This window comes from Watersipora subatra, chromosome 10 (assembly GCF_963576615.1).
Source record: "Watersipora subatra chromosome 10, tzWatSuba1.1, whole genome shotgun sequence".
NCBI lineage: Eukaryota > Metazoa > Bryozoa > Gymnolaemata > Cheilostomatida > Watersiporidae > Watersipora > Watersipora subatra.
Window position 1 is genome coordinate 26,653,355 of NC_088717.1, and position 19,094 is coordinate 26,672,448.

At 33.4% G+C, this 19,094-nt stretch overlaps 1 protein-coding gene across 1 annotated transcript in view; it reads right to left on the bottom strand.

Moving 5' to 3' along the window:
- Window positions 1-11,850, bottom strand: part of LOC137406020 (cholesterol 7-desaturase nvd-like) — a 28,337-nt gene extending 16,487 nt beyond the window's left edge. Inside the window, exon 1 of the mRNA XM_068092530.1 lies at window positions 11,719-11,850. Coding sequence (XP_067948631.1) covers window positions 11,719-11,832 — 114 coding nt within the window. The 5' untranslated portion in view covers window positions 11,833-11,850. The remainder of the gene's footprint in view (window positions 1-11,718) is intronic.
- Between the last annotated feature and the right edge of the window lie 7,244 nt (window positions 11,851-19,094).

Sequence of the window (19,094 nt, forward strand, 5' to 3'; positions counted from 1 at the left end):
TCATCTAAAACAGCCTGTTACTAATGTCGTACAGTAAATCCTGATGCGATGACAGCAACTCCACATGCTTGACAACCACACTTGCGGTAATCAGCAATCACTAGCAATCCATCTGCAGCCAATTGACGCATAGAGAATCAAATAACTATTGATTGAGAGATAACACATTTCTGATTTTACTACCGCTATGGACAAGCATTGAGGTGTTATTGCTTTTGGGTGCAGAAATATCAGTGCTGTTGAAAGCAGGCAGCAGAAAATGGGTTGGTTTGAAGAAAGCTAGGTGAGGGAACATACAGCCATCTGTCATGTCATAGCAACCAAAGGGGAAATTCAATGAAGCAACGACCATGATAGAAAATGATATTTAAGATGATGCTATGTTCTACATCGAATGACAGCGTCACCATCTACAGATCGCTGTAGGTTTCTCAATAGCCTTCTTTAATCATAAAGCAATATAGCCTTTCATAACAATATAGCCAAATAGCAATCTAGACATATAACAATCCAGACATATTGTAACCTAGTCATATAGCAATATAACTCTTATAGCAGTGTAGCCATATAGCAATATATCCATATAGCAATATATCCATATAGCAATATAGCCATGTAGCAATATGGCCATATAACAATATAACCACATAGCAATCTAGCCATACAGCAATACATCCTTATAGCAATAAATCCAGATAGCAATCTAGCCAGATAGCAATCTAGACATATAACAATCCAGACATATTGTAACCTAGTCATATAGCAATATAACTCTTATAGCAGTGTAGCCATATAGCAATATATCCATATAGCAATATAGCCATGTAGCAATGTGGCCATATAACAATATAACCACATAGCAATCTAGCCATACAGCAATACATCCTTATAGCAATAAATCCAGATAGCAATCTAGCCAGATAGCAATCTAAACATATAGCAATCTAGACGTATAGAAACCTAGCCATATAGCAATATAACCCTTATAGCAATAGAGCTACATAGCAATATATTCATGTAGCAATATAGCCATCCAGCAATATATCAGATAGCAATATAGCCATACAGCATTTTAGCCATACAGCGATATAGCCATAGCAATACATGCCATAAATACAAACTATAAAATTCAAAGTCTTATACAGTATTATAGGCCTATAAATTGAAATAAGCAAATGAAAATTATTTGGTGTGATTATATCTGTATAGCTTGTTATCTTCAACCATTAAAAAAATATATGTTCAAATTTGGCCAACATAATCATTTAAAAACATAATTTTACAGCTGTTTGGTTTACATATTTGGAATCAAGACAAAAGGAAGATTAATATAATATATAATTTATGTCTATTAACTAAAGTTCTCATGAATAACAATGTTGTAAATTTTAGTTTTCCAGCAACAGGGTCTAGTTTATTTTGTACACCACTTTTAAGTGTTCGGCTGGATTTTCTACACATGCCATTAAAAAATGTGTGACAAATTATCAAAAAAATACCGTGAAAAAAGGCACTTAATAAAAATTTATTTAGTCCTATGCGTATCCATAAACTGGAGTTATCCTCTACTTGCAAGTTCTAGCGATACACGATTTGAGGACACAAATGAATCCAAATAAAACATTTTTAAAGATGAACTTGTACAAAATTTAGTAGATTTAATCAGAAAGTATCCGGAATATTCTATCTGTAATATTCTATCTGTAATATTCTATCTGTAATATTCTATCTGTAATATTCTATCTGTAATATTCTATCTGTAATATTCTATCTGTAATATTCTATCTGTAATATTCTATCTGTAATATTCTATCTGTAATATTCTATCTGTAATATTCTATCTGTAATATTCTATCTGTAATATTCTATCTGTAATATTCTATCTGTAATATTCTATCTGTAATATTCTATCTGTAATATTCTATCTGTAATATTCTATCTGTAATATTCTATCTGTAATATTCTATCTGTAATATTCTATCTGTAATATTCTATCTGTAATATTCTATCTGTAATATTCTATCTGTAATATTCTATCTGTAATATTCTATCTGTAATATTCTATCTGTAATATTCTATCTGTAATATTCTATCTGTAATATTCTATCTGTAATATTCTATCTGTAATATTCTATCTGTAATATTCTATCTGTAATATTCTATCTGTAATATTCTATCTGTAATATTCTATCTGTAATATTCTATCTGTAATATTCTATCTGTAATATTCTATCTGTAATATTCTATCTGTAATATTCTATCTGTAATATTCTATCTGTAATATTCTATCTGTAATATTCTATCTGTAATATTCTATCTGTAATATTCTATCTGTAATATTCTATCTGTAATATTCTATCTGTAATATTCTATCTGTAATATTCTATCTGTAATATTCTATCTGTAATATTCTATCTGTAATATTCTATCTGTAATATTCTATCTGTAATATTCTATCTGTAATATTCTATCTGTAATATTCTATCTGTAATATTCTATCTGTAATATTCTATCTGTAATATTCTATCTGTAATATTCTATCTGTAATATTCTATCTGTAATATTCTATCTGTAATATTCTATCTGTAATATTCTATCTGTAATATTCTATCTGTAATATTCTATCTGTAATATTCTATCTGTAATATTCTATCTGTAATATTCTATCTGTAATATTCTATCTGTAATATTCTATCTGTAATATTCTATCTGTAATATTCTATCTGTAATATTCTATCTGTAATATTCTATCTGTAATATTCTATCTGTAATATTCTATCTGTAATATTCTATCTGTAATATTCTATCTGTAATATTCTATCTGTAATATTCTATCTGTAATATTCTATCTGTAATATTCTATCTGTAATATTCTATCTGTAATATTCTATCTGTAATATTCTATCTGTAATATTCTATCTGTAATATTCTATCTGTAATATTCTATCTGTAATATTCTATCTGTAATATTCTATCTGTAATATTCTATCTGTAATATTCTATCTGTAATATTCTATCTGTAATATTCTATCTGTAATATTCTATCTGTAATATTCTATCTGTAATATTCTATCTGTAATATTCTATCTGTAATATTCTATCTGTAATATTCTATCTGTAATATTCTATCTGTAATATTCTATCTGTAATATTCTATCTGTAATATTCTATCTGTAATATTCTATCTGTAATATTCTATCTGTAATATTCTATCTGTAATATTCTATCTGTAATATTCTATCTGTAATATTCTATCTGTAATATTCTATCTGTAATATTCTATCTGTAATATTCTATCTGTAATATTCTATCTGTAATATTCTATCTGTAATATTCTATCTGTAATATTCTATCTGTAATATTCTATCTGTAATATTCTATCTGTAATATTCTATCTGTAATATTCTATCTGTAATATTCTATCTGTAATATTCTATCTGTAATATTCTATCTGTAATATTCTATCTGTAATATTCTATCTGTAATATTCTATCTGTAATATTCTATCGTTTGTGCTGTTTTTGATGTTTGAGGTGATCCGACTGTCAGGATGTTTTAAGATTGAAATCAACAAAACTTGATCACGGTTCAAACGATCGGATGAAAAATACGTGCAAAATGATGTTACTAATTGATATCGTCGCTATAGTTGATATCGACTGATTCCTAAAAGTTGCAGAAGTACGCGTCACTATTGTGTCAGTCTCTTCACAGATACGGACGTCATAATCACACGTCGCTTGATCTGAGCGTCGCTTGATCTGGGCGCTTTAATCGCAATGAAGTTTTAACAAATTTAATCTTGAAACATCCTGGCAATCAGATCACCTCAAACATAAAAAATAATCACAAATGATAGAAAAATACCGATACTTAAATATAAATAATAATTAAATAAATAATACTTAAATAATAAAAATAGTCGGTCGAAGTTTACCAAAGAGGCTTACTACTACTTACTACTACTACTTACTTCAGGGCAAATTCATGTTTAATATAAAAGTCCGTTATAATGTAAGAGTTCTATTATCATAGCTACAGACATTGAAATATATATATGTAAATATATACTCAAACCGTGACAATTGATGCGTGCACATCAATGCACACATGCACTTATCCATCATCAAAACATTCTCTTCAACTCGATGATCTACCCCAATCACTCATTTAGGGTGGTTAAAAGAAAGTTGGTTTTCTAACTTGCCTATGTTGGTTTTTTAATTTAGTTTGGTTGAAACTAATGCAATTTTCCTAAAACCGTTTAGGGGTTGCGATTGGAATCTGAACGCCTGCCTCTTGTGTAACCGATAGCAAATAGCCTATGCATAGGGAACACCTCACATATACGTAATAGCATACAACCTATGCATAGTGTTCTAAAACAGTATCATAACAAAATCGCAAGAAAATGCAAAAAATTGGTTTCTATATAAATCAAAAGGTGATCCACCATATAGTGTCAACGAATGCAACCATGTTCTTCTCTTCGATATAGTCACACCTCTAGCCTTGGTGATTAAGGAGGTGGGGGAGTGAAGGTAAAGGAGAGGGCGTGCAGACAGAGGTGTCGATAGAGAGACGGAGCTAGTCTAACGACACAGTCTACACTAACTTTATATTGAAACAACTTATGTATATCTTATCTTATGTTAGATAATTTTATATTCTTTGTTTGTAGTTCACTTTCTCGTTCAGTCTTTTTTCTTCTCATCACTTTCACTCGCTGTTTTACAATAACTACTCAGCTACCTCGGATATGTTTTAAAGAAATGACCTGGAATATTTTCCGATGCTTTTTAACAATTTAATACTTCAATTCTAACTAAAGCAATCCCTGTTTTACCACTCCACTATTCATCTTAGTCGTTTTACCACTCCACCATTCACCTTAGTCGTTTTACCACTCCACCATTCACCCTAGTCGTTTTACCACTCCACCATTCACCCTAGTCGTCTTACCACTCCACCATTCACCCTAGTCGTTTTACCACTCCACCATTCACCCTAGTCGTCTTACCACTCCACCATTCACCCTAGTCGTCTTACCACTCCACCATTCACCCTAGCCGTTTTACCACTCCACCATTCTCCCTAGTCGTCTTACCACTCCACCATTCACCCTCGTCATCTTACCGCTCCACCATTCACCCTCGTCGTCTTACCACTCCACCATTCACCTTAGTCGTTTTACCACTCCACCATTCACCCTAGTCGTCTTACCACTCCACCATTCACCCTAGTCGGTTTACCACTCCACCACTCTCACTAGTCGGTTTACCACTCCATCACTCTCACTAGTCGGTTTACCACTCTATCACTCTCACTAGTTGGTTTACCACTCTATCACTCTCACTAGTCGCTTTACTACTCCATCACTCTCACTAGTCGCTTTACCACTCCATCACTCTCACTAGTCGTCTTACCACTCCACCACTCTCACTAGTCGGTTTACCACTCCATCACTCTCACTAGTCGGTTTACCACTCCATCACTCTCACTAGTCATCTTATCACTTCACCACTCTCACTATAGTCGTTTTACCACTCCATCACTCTCACTAGTCGTTTTGGAATCTGGTTGTAAAACTCAAACTAAGCGGTGTGATGCCCCGTTTAATATTATTTTAGCATTGTCGACAAACCATGTGAGGGACAACTCCATAGTTAAACAAAGCTATGTGACAAAATTATACATACACGTACATGCACTGATTTACATAACTGCAGCTATAAACTGTGCATATTGCGTATCAGAATTCACTTCTGATATTGAGTCAAATATGCCCTCAAAGCCAACGCCATGTGTGGAACAATTTGTATGTCAAGGTTGCCATAACATATCATATCCCATGTCATAGGTTTGGTTCGACATGTATGTGTTTTAAAGCCTAAGTGTCAATACATCTATTGAAACCTTAGCATCAATATATCTTTATGAATCAATGGATAATCTTTATGCAAGTACTTGAAGCCAAGTTGCAAACAATATACAAAGTAACCAATTGACATGGTAACCAATTGACATGGTAACAAATTGACATTGTAACCCATTGACATGGTAACCCATTGACATGGTAACCAATTGACATGGTAACCAATTGACATGGTAACCAATTGACATGGTAACCAATTGACATTGTAACCAATTGACATAGTAACCAATTGACATAGTAACCAATTGACATTGTAACCAATTGACATTGTAACCAATTGGCATGGTAACCAATTGACATGGTAACCAATTGACATGGGAACCAATTGACATGGGAACCAGTTGACGTGGTAACCAATTGACGTGGTAACCAACTGACGTGGTAACCAACTGACATGGTAACCAATTGACATAGTAACCAATTGACATGGTTACCAATTGACATGGTAACCAATTGACATGGTAACCAATTGTCATGGTAACCAATTGACATGGTAACCAATTGACATGGTAACCAATTGACGTGGTAACCAATTGACATGGTAACCAATTGACATGGTAACCAATTGACATGGTAACCAATTGACGTGGTAACCAATTGACATGGTAACCAATTGACATGGTAACCAATTGACATGGTAACCAATTGACGTGGTAACCAATTGACATGGGAACCCATGGTTATTTATCCTATGTTTAAAGACAAGCTTACTATGAAAACCTTACTTTATATTTTTAAGAAACATGATTTGGTTTCAAACTGTTTTAAGCAAGTTGGTACAACGAATCTATCATTACTTGTGAGTGTTCTAAATAAATTTGGTAACCAATAGCAACTATGAGTGGTTTGTACATGTTTGTTATATACAGTTAAGTTGTTTATGAGACGGCAACACTGATAGGCGTTTTATTGCTCTTTTGTTGGAACAAGCTTACGTGCCACATGGCTCCTACTACATGGCTCCTACTACATGGCTCCTACTACATGGCTCCTACCACATGGCTCCTACTACATGGCTCCTACTACATGGCTCCTACCACATGGCTCCTACTACATAGCTCCTACTACATGGCTCCTACTACATGGCTCCTACTACATGGCTCTTACTACATAGCTCCTACTACATGGCTCCTACTACATGGCTCCTACCACATGGCTCCTACTACATAGCTCCTACTACATGGCTCCTACTACATGGCTCCTACTACATATATTATAACTATTTAAAATATACTGTTCAACCCGAGTTATGATTGCCCTATTGTATAGTTTTTGCCTCGTGATATAGAACACGATGTTTTGTCGTCCCCGCCACACGACATGTTTTTCGTCTTACGATGCCAACAGAAGTTTCTGACATCATAAGTTGTTCAGTTCTAGTAATTAAAATTTGGTGGTTGCTGTGCTGAATGCGTCAAAATAACAAGGATGCACATATGCTATTCACCGAAGTTCCTCTCTTGGAAGAATGCTCACTCTCTCTCAGTTCAGCGTTATTTGTTATAAGTTATAGTGAAAATGAAACCACAAAAATAGCAGTGATAAAATTCTAGATGATGACAAAATTAAAGTATAGTTTAGCAAACTGCATACCAAAACTTAGCTCTATGTATGTGTTTAATAAACTAATTTATTTAAATTAAATTCAACAGTTATGTTATACGTATGTCTCGAAGGTAAGAACTCCCTGCGATACGTACTGCAGTTAGTACATTGTAACATTACATTTTATTGCAGACCATAACCACTAAATACATTAAATACACTGAAGTTACTGTAGGTAACTATATATAGTTATCAAAGTTAATACACTATTTTTGTTATTAATTGTTAATATTTACAGTACTTGTATAAAACTTTGATGTTTTATACTGGGGAAACGACATGAACGTCTGTATCATGGGAACCGATACAGACCGATATCTATAAATTATGATATGAAACGATTATCTGAAGGGCATTTCTTTTGCTACAAAGATTGCTGATTTTTTGCAAAAAATTAAAATAGAGCAACCAGTCAGCAAGCGAATCGGCTTTCGAAATGAAGGAGTAAAACATTTATTTGATTCTGCGGCGGTCAGCAATCGTTTGACTGATTAATACAATAATAATTAACATAGTAGTAGTGATGTCAACTCACAAACATTTTGAATATATAGAGAAAATTCATGGTTATTGTAGCTCGGACAATGATAATGTTATATCCACTTGTGTTGTTGTTTTGGATGCATGTACTAGAAAAGTGCCTCATAATAGCAACTCCAGTACAAGTGACACCCGGGCTGCTAACTCTAATACACCTGCTACTACTGGGGATCAGAAATTGAAGCATATATAATCATACAAGCTTTGAATGGTTGAAAAAATGTTGCTGACTCTAGTGGTGACAAGCCTGCATCGCTCTACAATTTTCCCCTCTCACTCACAGGACCCAACTTGCACCACCTGCTGATACTCCACCATTAGAACAATTTGATTACCTCATTCTTCCTACTGAGCAAGATAGAAGATTATAGCAGCGGCATCTAACAAGTATTACGAGTATACACTGACAGGGAGTAGAGCTCGGCAACCACAGCCCAAACTGCTTTTATGGGAAAGTGCTACCGTGGAGCGATGAAGGGCAATTATTGGACTGCGTTTGAACAAGGGTTTGTGAAACGCTTCAAACGAAGCAGGCCCCTAACTTACTTTAATAGAAAGCATTACATCCAAAAACCATCTAGTAAATATTAGCTCAAGTCATGTATGTTCATATGATACCGACTTTATTGAATTGTCAACAAAACATTACACTACTTTCAGATTTGTTTTCAGAGACTTTTACGAGGCGAAAGGGTTCAAGAGTGTTTGCATTAGATAATTACTATGGGTTTGTATACTCCTCTATATGAAATTTTCGCCTTACGATGCCAACACTGGAACGAGTTAAAACCATATGGCTAGGGTCTACTGTATATTAAGTGTATATTATATATAATACATTATATATAATATATTATAATTATATATAATACTTTATATATAATACTTTATATATAATATGTTATATATAATATATTATATATAATATGCTATAATTATATAATATATTGTATATAATATATATTATAACGTAATATTATTAATATATTTTATGTAACATTATTATGTAAGATTTTGAATGTAAATTAGATATAATCCCACGACCAAACGAGCGGAGCGAATGTTTGAGAGTTTTATGATAAATGCATGTGCACACAACTAACGAAAATTATTCATCAACAGCGTTGCAAACCCTTGTACCGAAATCTCATCAACAAATTTAACTATTTTTGTGTAGAGTCGTTTAAGTATAGTAACGATACAAAACACATAAAAACATATTTAAATATGTTACCAAGTCTTTGAAAATTGTCGACATATTCCTAAACCTTACCCATCTGATCGGATTATACCCAAATAGACAGATTAATTTGGCTGAAAACCGTTACTAAAACTTGCCAAGCCTTGCTTTTATCAAAATTAAGACCGGCAAACGAACCGCCGAGCGACAGAGAATATAACCATTAAGTCGTGCACATTTCACCAGTCTATAGCTTTGGCGAATTGCCGAAGGTTTCTGTAATTAACGTAGAAGTATTGAAATTGTTTCTTTTTTGCCGATTTCAAAGTAACTGACATTTTGGAAGCTTTTGAGTACTTTGGTATTCTAACTGATGTCCAAAGCAGTGAAAGTAAAGGAAATGACGATATTTTTTTCTAACGATTCTTATGAGATTATTACAATATTTAATTATAAGTTTGGATGACTATTGAAGTGTTATAGTCACACTAACAACATCGATGATGAGCAGTATGTTACTGTTAATATTTTTTCTAAATAGTTTTGTTAAATAGATTTTCTAAAAATCTATACAAATATCACAACTTCTTGATATTGTTAGCTATGACGTTTTGAAATGTAAACAAAATTGTGCATTGGTTTTTTTATTATTTCTGTATTACTATATTAATAATATTGGTTATTCTAATAATATCAGTGCATTTTACTTCTAATATTGCATTTCTCCTATTGCAGGTGGAAAAATATAAACATATAATCTTTTCCTTTCATTATTGCTGTTTGTTGTATATAATAACACCCACACCCAGTACATTACAGCTACCATTGCAGTTATTCTATTGCACTGCAGTGCCATTTGACTGCTAATATTGCATTTCTCAACCATCAGTACCCTTTCTTTTTTCCAATATCACATGGTCGTGGGCTGTATGACAGAGGAATTTTTAGTATGTATTATATTATATATGTTGTATATATTATTTATAATATATATTAATATATATATTATGTCTATTATATCTATCTACTACTTTCATAATGTTTGTTGCAGTGATGGAGGTCGGTAGTAAGATTGATCGAGGTAAGTGCTACAGAGTAGGGAGAGCTGGAAGGGATATTGACAAAGCTATGCTTTTGAATGAGTGCTAACAGTATATTACACACAAAGCAGTGAGCAAAAAAAACTTCATGAAAACAAAAAATGCAAAAAGTGTTGCAGCTGTTGTTGCTTATCTATGACTATAGCTGTTAAGAGATTTCATTCTATTGTTTTTCCGTAAACTAGCGAGTCATTCGAGTTTACTAGCTTTGGGCCAAGTGCTCATCATGTTTATTGCAAAAAGATGAACCATTTTTTGGTATGTAAAATAATTTACTTTCATACATGGATGTAATCAATCCTTTAGTCGATCAATCTGCATAGGCAACCAATCTCTTAACATATAAACCTGCATAAACAGCAACAATCTAACAAAGTGGACAGGTTTAAAATCGCAGAAGTTGTCAAGCAGTAGGTTTCATGTAGGAAATCAATTTTCAAGATTCTGTTCATAACGATGAGGGCCTGCCTCCCTAAAGAGTCTGAGTGCCTCCTAAAGTGTTTTCACACGCCTACAGATTCAATATCTGTTTAAATAGCAATCATCGACAGCAGCTATATTCCAGTACACTGTCAACTGGGTGGATGACTGCTGATATTGACAAGTCAACTCTGAGGCTATCATACAAGTGAACTCTGAGGCTATCATACAAGCTCTCTTTAGACAGCTGAAGTGTCAATGATTTTTCAGAGTCGTGACTCCGACCTTTGTGCATTTTGGGTTGGTTTTTCAAACCCTTTTAAATTGCAGATATGCGAGTAAGAATTATATAGTTTTAAACCGGCTATTTATAAGAGTTGCTCTTTCCTGCAAATGTTACAGACTATTGTTATTCAGTGATAAGAAGAGAATGTATGTTTATTTGGTTTGCTGACCAGACCACAACCTTTTGAATGAATTATTATCTTAAGTAGGTGTTCAAGTGCGTGTCACAATGAATAACTATCTACATGTTTGTATTGATCAGCGGTCTTGACTCACCTTGCATATTTTATCATCGAGTTCAAAATTAGCTGAGAGGCAATGAAATGACGTGATGTTTAAAGCGATGCGTGCAGGGTCTCTACTCAAGCGCAACCAATTGTTACAGCCATGTTCCACTATATTAGGTTGTGCTGTTTCTTGGATAATTATGTTGGGACTCGCTTCTCATCACAAGAAGCTTCTAACAATAACTTGGCTTCCTTTGAGCCATTATTAGCTCTGCTTTGGCATACAACCGGACATTTCTAAATAAAGATCGCCCTTTGAAACAGTTCCAAGGTTCTATTTATACAGAGAGGCGTAATTACTGTCATATTACGAGGCATGCATATGATATATACAGCAGTGTGCATAAGCGAAATTCTATAACTTACCTTGACGACAGCGTACGTGATGAGAAACAGAAATAGTACATCTATCAGGGTCCGTAAACTAACACTGGTGTCTCCGATGTAATGGTGATGTGCGAACCACATATTTGACAGCATGGCACAGGTGGTAACTGAGAGAGGGTGGTGATCTAACTGCAGATGAACAAATGAACGATTGTTATTTATGTATGGGTTGAGTTGAACTCAACGCTTGCCGTGTGCCCATTGGAACAAAACGATCGCACGAGGTGGTGATAGGACCTACTGAAAGAAAACTAGACACGTTCAAAAAGTACAAGGTCACAAAGCGGTATCAATGTGTTTCACTATTTTTGTAGGTAGGATGAATATTTTGTTCACACCACATGAAACAATTTGTAATGAAGTGTTTTCTAGTGGTCATTTTTACATCTTCGTTTTATCAATTACTTTAGACCACATATTTGACGCTATTAAAGAACTATATATATTATATACTGTATATATATATCTATATACATGTATATATTTATTAAAATTGGTCGTATGTGTATTTGTGCTTCTGATTGTTCAACTATAGCTATTATTTTAGCATTGCGCCCACGCGTGGACGATACCCCGGTTAAGAAATATTTTGTGACCAAAGTATATGCAACACGATGCTTCTTCATCTTTATTCCGTTATGGCTATATACGTTATTAGAAGATATCAGTTGCTCGTCATGGCAAGTTCAGCATTATCCGGTATATCTGGTATCCGTTATAATAAAAACTATTCGAAAACGGATAAATGATAAAATTTCAGTTTCAAGTTTACTAAAATACATACTAAAACTTCCTTCAAGTATGTGGTTTGTAGACTAAATTCATTTAAGTTAGATTCAGTGTTTATGTTACTTATCTGTCTCGAAAGTAAAAACTCTCCACGTAGTACATTATTATGTTATATTATCTTGCAGATAATAACCACAAAATGCACTAAAGTCATTATAGGTGCCTATAGTTATCAAGGTTAACATAGTATTGACCAGGAGGTGATTGAATTAGATAATAGCTATGGGTTTCTTTAACAATCTATGTACGTCTATAGCCTACGATATTTTAGAAGAAAGTTAATATGCCAATTTTTGCATGCCTACACTGAAACGAACTGAAATCATGTAATTGTATACCAAATAATTTATGATTTTAATTGTTGCGAAATAGTCTATATTTAGTCATTACATGCTAATGATTTCACATATACATTTAAACACTTTCACATTTTTATTTTTCCTTCTAATTTATTTCAACGAAACACTTCTTTCAAGCTATGAAATTTTAAATTTACAGTTGTTTGAAAACTTTAACAGCTGTTTTATTTAATTTTAATTTAGTTGTCCTGCACAAAACCTTTTTCTCATGATATGAAGTTTGAAAGTTACGGTTGTTTGACAAAGTTTGAAAACCTTTACAGTTGTTTATATTTTCTCTCTTAATTTATTTCAAATACACAAAACACTTCTCTCATGATATGTAGTTTGAAAGTTAGAATGGCAAATGTTGTTATATGTTAAATACATATTAATTTTCTGTCCAAGGGCTTTTGTATTACCCGGGCAACACTGGGTAGCACAGCTAGTATATATATATATATATATATATATATATATATATATATATATATATATATATATATGTATATATATATACTCATGCTACAGACAGTATTGTTTCGGCTATTGAAGCCTCATCAGTGCAGCTCAGAGCTTTAGCAAGGGACACAAATCCCATTATCAATGAGAGTTGACTTCCTGCCATGAAACAACTAGGTTGCCTCACAGACTTTAAGAAAGTCAATGTGCTGACACCAGAGTGCTCAAATCACAAAAGTGATGAGCTTTGCACAAAGGCTAATAGTGCCGCACCTCTCACAGAGTGCTCAACCAAACCGAAGTAAGGGAGCATATACTATATATATATGCGCTGAATGAATTTATGTTATTTATCATCATATATAAGACCATTTTATATTATTCATACATATCAATAATATATAATGTATACATTATTCAATATATATGTATTATATTGAATATTCATTGTATACATTAAAAATGTATATAATTTTATATATATTACATATATTACATGTTATATATACTATGTACTATATATATAATATAAATTATATATGAAATTATATAAATTATATATAAAATATATATATTTCATTTATATTTTTAAATATATTTTATATAAACCGGTACATATATATATATATATATGTATATATATGTATCGGTATACATATATATAAAATTTAATGCCTAATTTAGTTTTGACAGCAATTTAGTTGTTTAGGTTTAATACAAATCTAATTAGATTAGTTGGCAGGCGAAAGCGAAGTTATGTAATGGAAGCAGTGTAATTAAGGTATGAAGAGTAACGTTGAGTTTCTTTGGCCCCCTCAGGGTAGATGTGAACATTACTGTTTGGTGATTCTATTAATTTGTGTCATTGTCCGGCATGGCCAATCCAAAGAAGGTTGTGTGCATGCCCGCTAATATATTAGTAGTAAACGTGGCTCGCTATACGAAACAGCAATGTGCTGAAATTATAATAATAAAATGCAATCCGCTACAGAAGCTGTTGTTTTGTATTTACAATTTCAGCCCTCAGCTGTACCTTTCTATTGTTTGCATTTTGTCGTTAAAATTCACTGCAATAAATACTCAAAACTTTTCGAGGTAATGTTTTAGGCCTAATCGCATTAGCTGCTGTGCATGAGCTGATAAATACCTTGCTTAGTTCTGAAACATACAATAGAAGCAAAGGCATCCACATACAGTATTCAAATGAATATTGCCATCAGCCGCTATGTTGTTATGTTTGTTGACTATCAACAAACAGAGTGTTTACACCATAGATATACAGTCAAACATGGATAACTCGTCCACGGATAGCTCGAAAACATGGTTAATTCGAACGGTTTCTTTGGTCCGTTCCCACGTAATGATAAATTGCTATAGATAACTCGAACTCAACACTGTTAATTCGAACTGTTTTTTTGCCCAACGGCTACCGAAACGGTTGTTATCGCTTTAGAAAATCACTTTATTCAAAGCCATAGAGGTAAACCTCATCTTTTCGTTATTCATAAGCGTTGTTATTACCACCATCGGCAAAATAATTTTGTCAACGAATTTTCTAAAGGTTTGGTGAAATTTGATTTATACTGCTATACGATTAATAGCACGGGCTTGCCGGGTCACGCGCGCAAGGATTTTCGTCATGCACATACAAAACAAAAACAGCATGTTGTTTTGTATGTGCGTGGCGAAAATCCTTGAGTGCGTGACCCGGCTAGCCCGTGACGAATAGTTTTCCGACGTTGATTCCGTGTTGAATCAACGTCGGAATGTTGAATGTTTAAAACGTCTTAAAAATTGTTTTTATTAAACGTATACGTTGTCTTAGCTAAAAAAAACTATTCATCGTTTGACCTAAACACAGAATACGTGTGTACATTCAATAAGTATCCATTCAAAAAGCGTGAGTGATATACAATGTACCGTTAAACCTCGTAAAACTTTTAATTGAACTGCCTCGGAGTGTTGCTCTTAACGAATCCCAGGTAAAGTAAAGGATTTTTCTTTGGTAACTTTTTCTTGAAGTTGCATAAACTTCAAGAAAAATTGGTAAAATTGATTGTGGGTAAAACGCTCAAAAGAAAAAGATGTCTTTTCTTTTGAGCATTTCAACAACGATCAAGTTTTGCCAATGTCAATCTAAAAAAACGTCCTGGCAATAACATCACCTCAAACAACAAACCAATCTCACGTGATAGAAAAATCTCTATACTTTTTGATAAAAACGTTTTAAACTTTACATTAGAAGCATTTAATTTGAAACAAACCATTTGTGCTTTTGATTTATATTATAGTTTGCATATGTACATGTATCTACTAATAAATAAGTAAATACATGGATTTGTGACAGTGCTCTGATAACTTGAACGCTCTGATAATTCGAACACTTTTGCTCGGACCCGTGAAGTTCGAGTTATCCATGTTTGACTGTATATACCATAGGTATATATATCTATGGTTTACACAGATATCTGATATCAGATATACTCCTCTAAAAGCAGAAACCAATTAGTTGCAGATGCAAAACATATCAGAATTTTTGGCTACCATATATGACAATTTAGGTAAGAGTTGTGCTTTGATTTGACTTTTAAAGGGTTATTTTAAAGGTTGACTTGCAACAAAATTCACATTACTGTTATTTGATATGAAAAGATTCACCATGTTTTACTCTGTTGTGTTGTAGGTGCAAAATATGTGGAAAGGTGATTACAAGCTTTTAAAAGCTCAAAAACGAACAGTTAATCGCAGCCACACGAGACCGCCGTAGTTTGGATTGTCTTTCCAAAACGGCTCAAATGTGACGTAGTTGTGAGAGATCGTTTCTGTTTACACATTCATGCAACCTTATTCGTCGAAGTATTTTCACAAATATACTTCGCGCATTCAATAAAACCATGTCTATTGTTCTTACGCGTCTGTTTTTTCATCATCGTAATGCTGTCACTTTTAGCACTGATATCCTATAACTTACCGTAAAAATTAATTTAATTTTTTACCCTTAGCTTTAAGGAGTACATATCACTGTCTGATAATCATGACGAGCCTGTTGGTCACCAGTGATAATCGAAAAGTGCTGCAGAAATTATTTGCGAAGTATTGAGTCACATGATCAGATTACGATTTGCCGATTAGACCAAACCGAAACAAAACTGTAAAGTAGCAAGGATCTATATTTGATACGGGGTCTTCGGTAAAACCCGAAGTGTTTGTCATAAACTAGTGCTACGATAAGTTTTATATTGAGCTTTGTATTGGCCTTTCAATTCACGTGAGAACATACGTGACAAGGCGATAACCAAATTTCATGGCTTCGTCATCGAAATAAAAAGATTCCAATCTACGGCGGCTTTTCGTTTTTGAGCTTTTAAGAGCTTGTAATCACAATTCCACATATTTGGCACCTACTACACAACAGAGTAAGACATGGTGAATCTTTTCATATCAAATAACAGTAATGTGAATTTTGTTGCAAGTCAACCTTTAAAATAACCCTTTAAAAGTCAAATCAAAGCACAACTCTTACCTAAATTGTCATATATGGTAGCCAAAAATTCTGATATGTTTTGCATCTGCAACTAATTGGTTTCTGCTTTTAGAGGAGTATATCTGATATCAGATATCTGTGTAAACCATAGATATATATACCTATGGTATATACAGTCAAACATGGATAACTCGAACTTCACGGGACCGAGCAAAAGTGTTCGAATTATCAGAGCGTTCAAGTTATCAGAGCACTGTCACAAATCCATGTATTTACTTATTTATTAGTAGATACATGTACATATGCAAACTATAATATAAATCAAAAGCACAAATGGTTTGTTTCAAATTAAATGCTTCTAATGTAAAGTTTAGGGCAACTGCAAATGGGAGTATTTTTGTTTGGTAATGTTGCTGACTCTCAATTATAGGTTATATAAAAATGGTGGGCGTGGCCTGTTTATTTGGAAACTAGCGAGCTCCCATATATGCTTCATTGGTCGCGGGACTCTGTGCACTATTATTACAGCTCTGCTACAACCCACCTTTAAAATGTCCACTGCATAAAGATCATGCAAATAAATTCTAATACAATAGGTGACAGACAATAAGTCAGTTAGGGTAGAAGGGCTAAGCAATAAATAACAAATGCATATCTGTTCAGATATGATAGCAAGACATAAGGAATAAATACTTTGAGATACTTCGATTTTATTGTATACATTATTTACTGGATAATTATCCGCTCCTGTATACATTATTTGCTGGATAATTATCCGCTCTTGTATACATTATTTACTAAATAACTATTCACTCCTGTACACATTATTTACTAGCAGTTGTTCTCACTGAGGGCGTGTCTAGTCGTGATAAAACACAAGTACAAATAAAATGCAAAAAAGTGTTTACAAGCTGCATGTACCTCCTCCTCGGTAAACATATTTAAAAGTTGTTTATAAAATGATAACTAGTGGCACGTTCATGTAGTTGCATGACATCTCACGGTGGTACAACGTTATAGAGTCGAGGCTTATTGTAAGCCAGTCAGTTGAGCTCGTCATGAGAGAGTTCGGTGTTTATCCAGTACTTACATTAAATACTATAAATTATTTCCCTACAATCTAATAGTAATAAGTTAAATTAATTTAAAGTAGTTTTTCACTTATTTAATAAAAATAAGTTTCTAGACTTTTTCAAACAGGTTATTATCCCAATCGTGCTAGGACAGGCTGACCTAACGTCATTGATTTTGATTACAGACTCTGCGACCCCTAAAGTATTCTACGACATTGTGTGCTGACACAGGTAGTTGGCAGGGGCAAGCAGACATACCTCTCGACTATTTCCCTCCAAAGGTAGACAAGTTTAACGCATTTGCTATTCACGGTTCTGGCTCCAACCGTCAGTACGAACAGCTCTATCATCAGATAGAGTTATCTGCTCAGCCAGACTTGTGAGTTCTGCAGTATCTACACTTCTCTATAATAGGAACTCTACTAGTTTATAATAGTAACTCTACTTCTCTATAATAGGAACTCTATGTCTCTATTATAGGAATTCTATGTCTCTATAATAGTAACTCTATAATAGTAACTCTATGTCTCTATTAAAGTAGCTCTACTGCTCTACAGCAGTAGCTTACTACATGATTATTATCACTATGTTCGTAGTCACAGACTAGAAGATTTTAAACCCATAGAGTTCTCAGCAATTATACCAAACAACATGTGCAGGAGTTATTCACCCATGCGGATGGCCAAGGTGAAGTAGCGCTCAGGAGGTGCAAGTCAAGTGATACTATGATTTATATGATAAACTGACCATAAATATGGAATAGTTGATGTTCGATCTACAAACATACCTTCACTGGCTGCTGTTATGTTCCTTGTTCATTAATTACTAGTAAATCACTGCTGCTATGTCCAATCTAATTTTAAATTTTATATATCTTTTCTAGTAATTTAGTGTTTTTAAAAAGAAAAAAGTATTTTTATAGGAAAAACTTTGTTTTTCTCCATTCCCCTCTTGCTCTCTCTATCGTAGGTAGTTGATCAAACACATGTAGATTGTTAGATATATTTTATGAGAAAAAGTTAAGCTGGTCTTGAACTACCTTGCTTGAATTTTTCGTCACATCTATTATTTAACTAAGTTTGTTTATTGCAAAGATGGATCATTGTTGCTTCAAAAATTAGCTATGAAGAGGTGGTTGGTAAATGCTTATATCAAGTAAGGTAAGATAACTCCTTGTGCCGTTGGTTAATCCGACTTTACTGTAGAAAG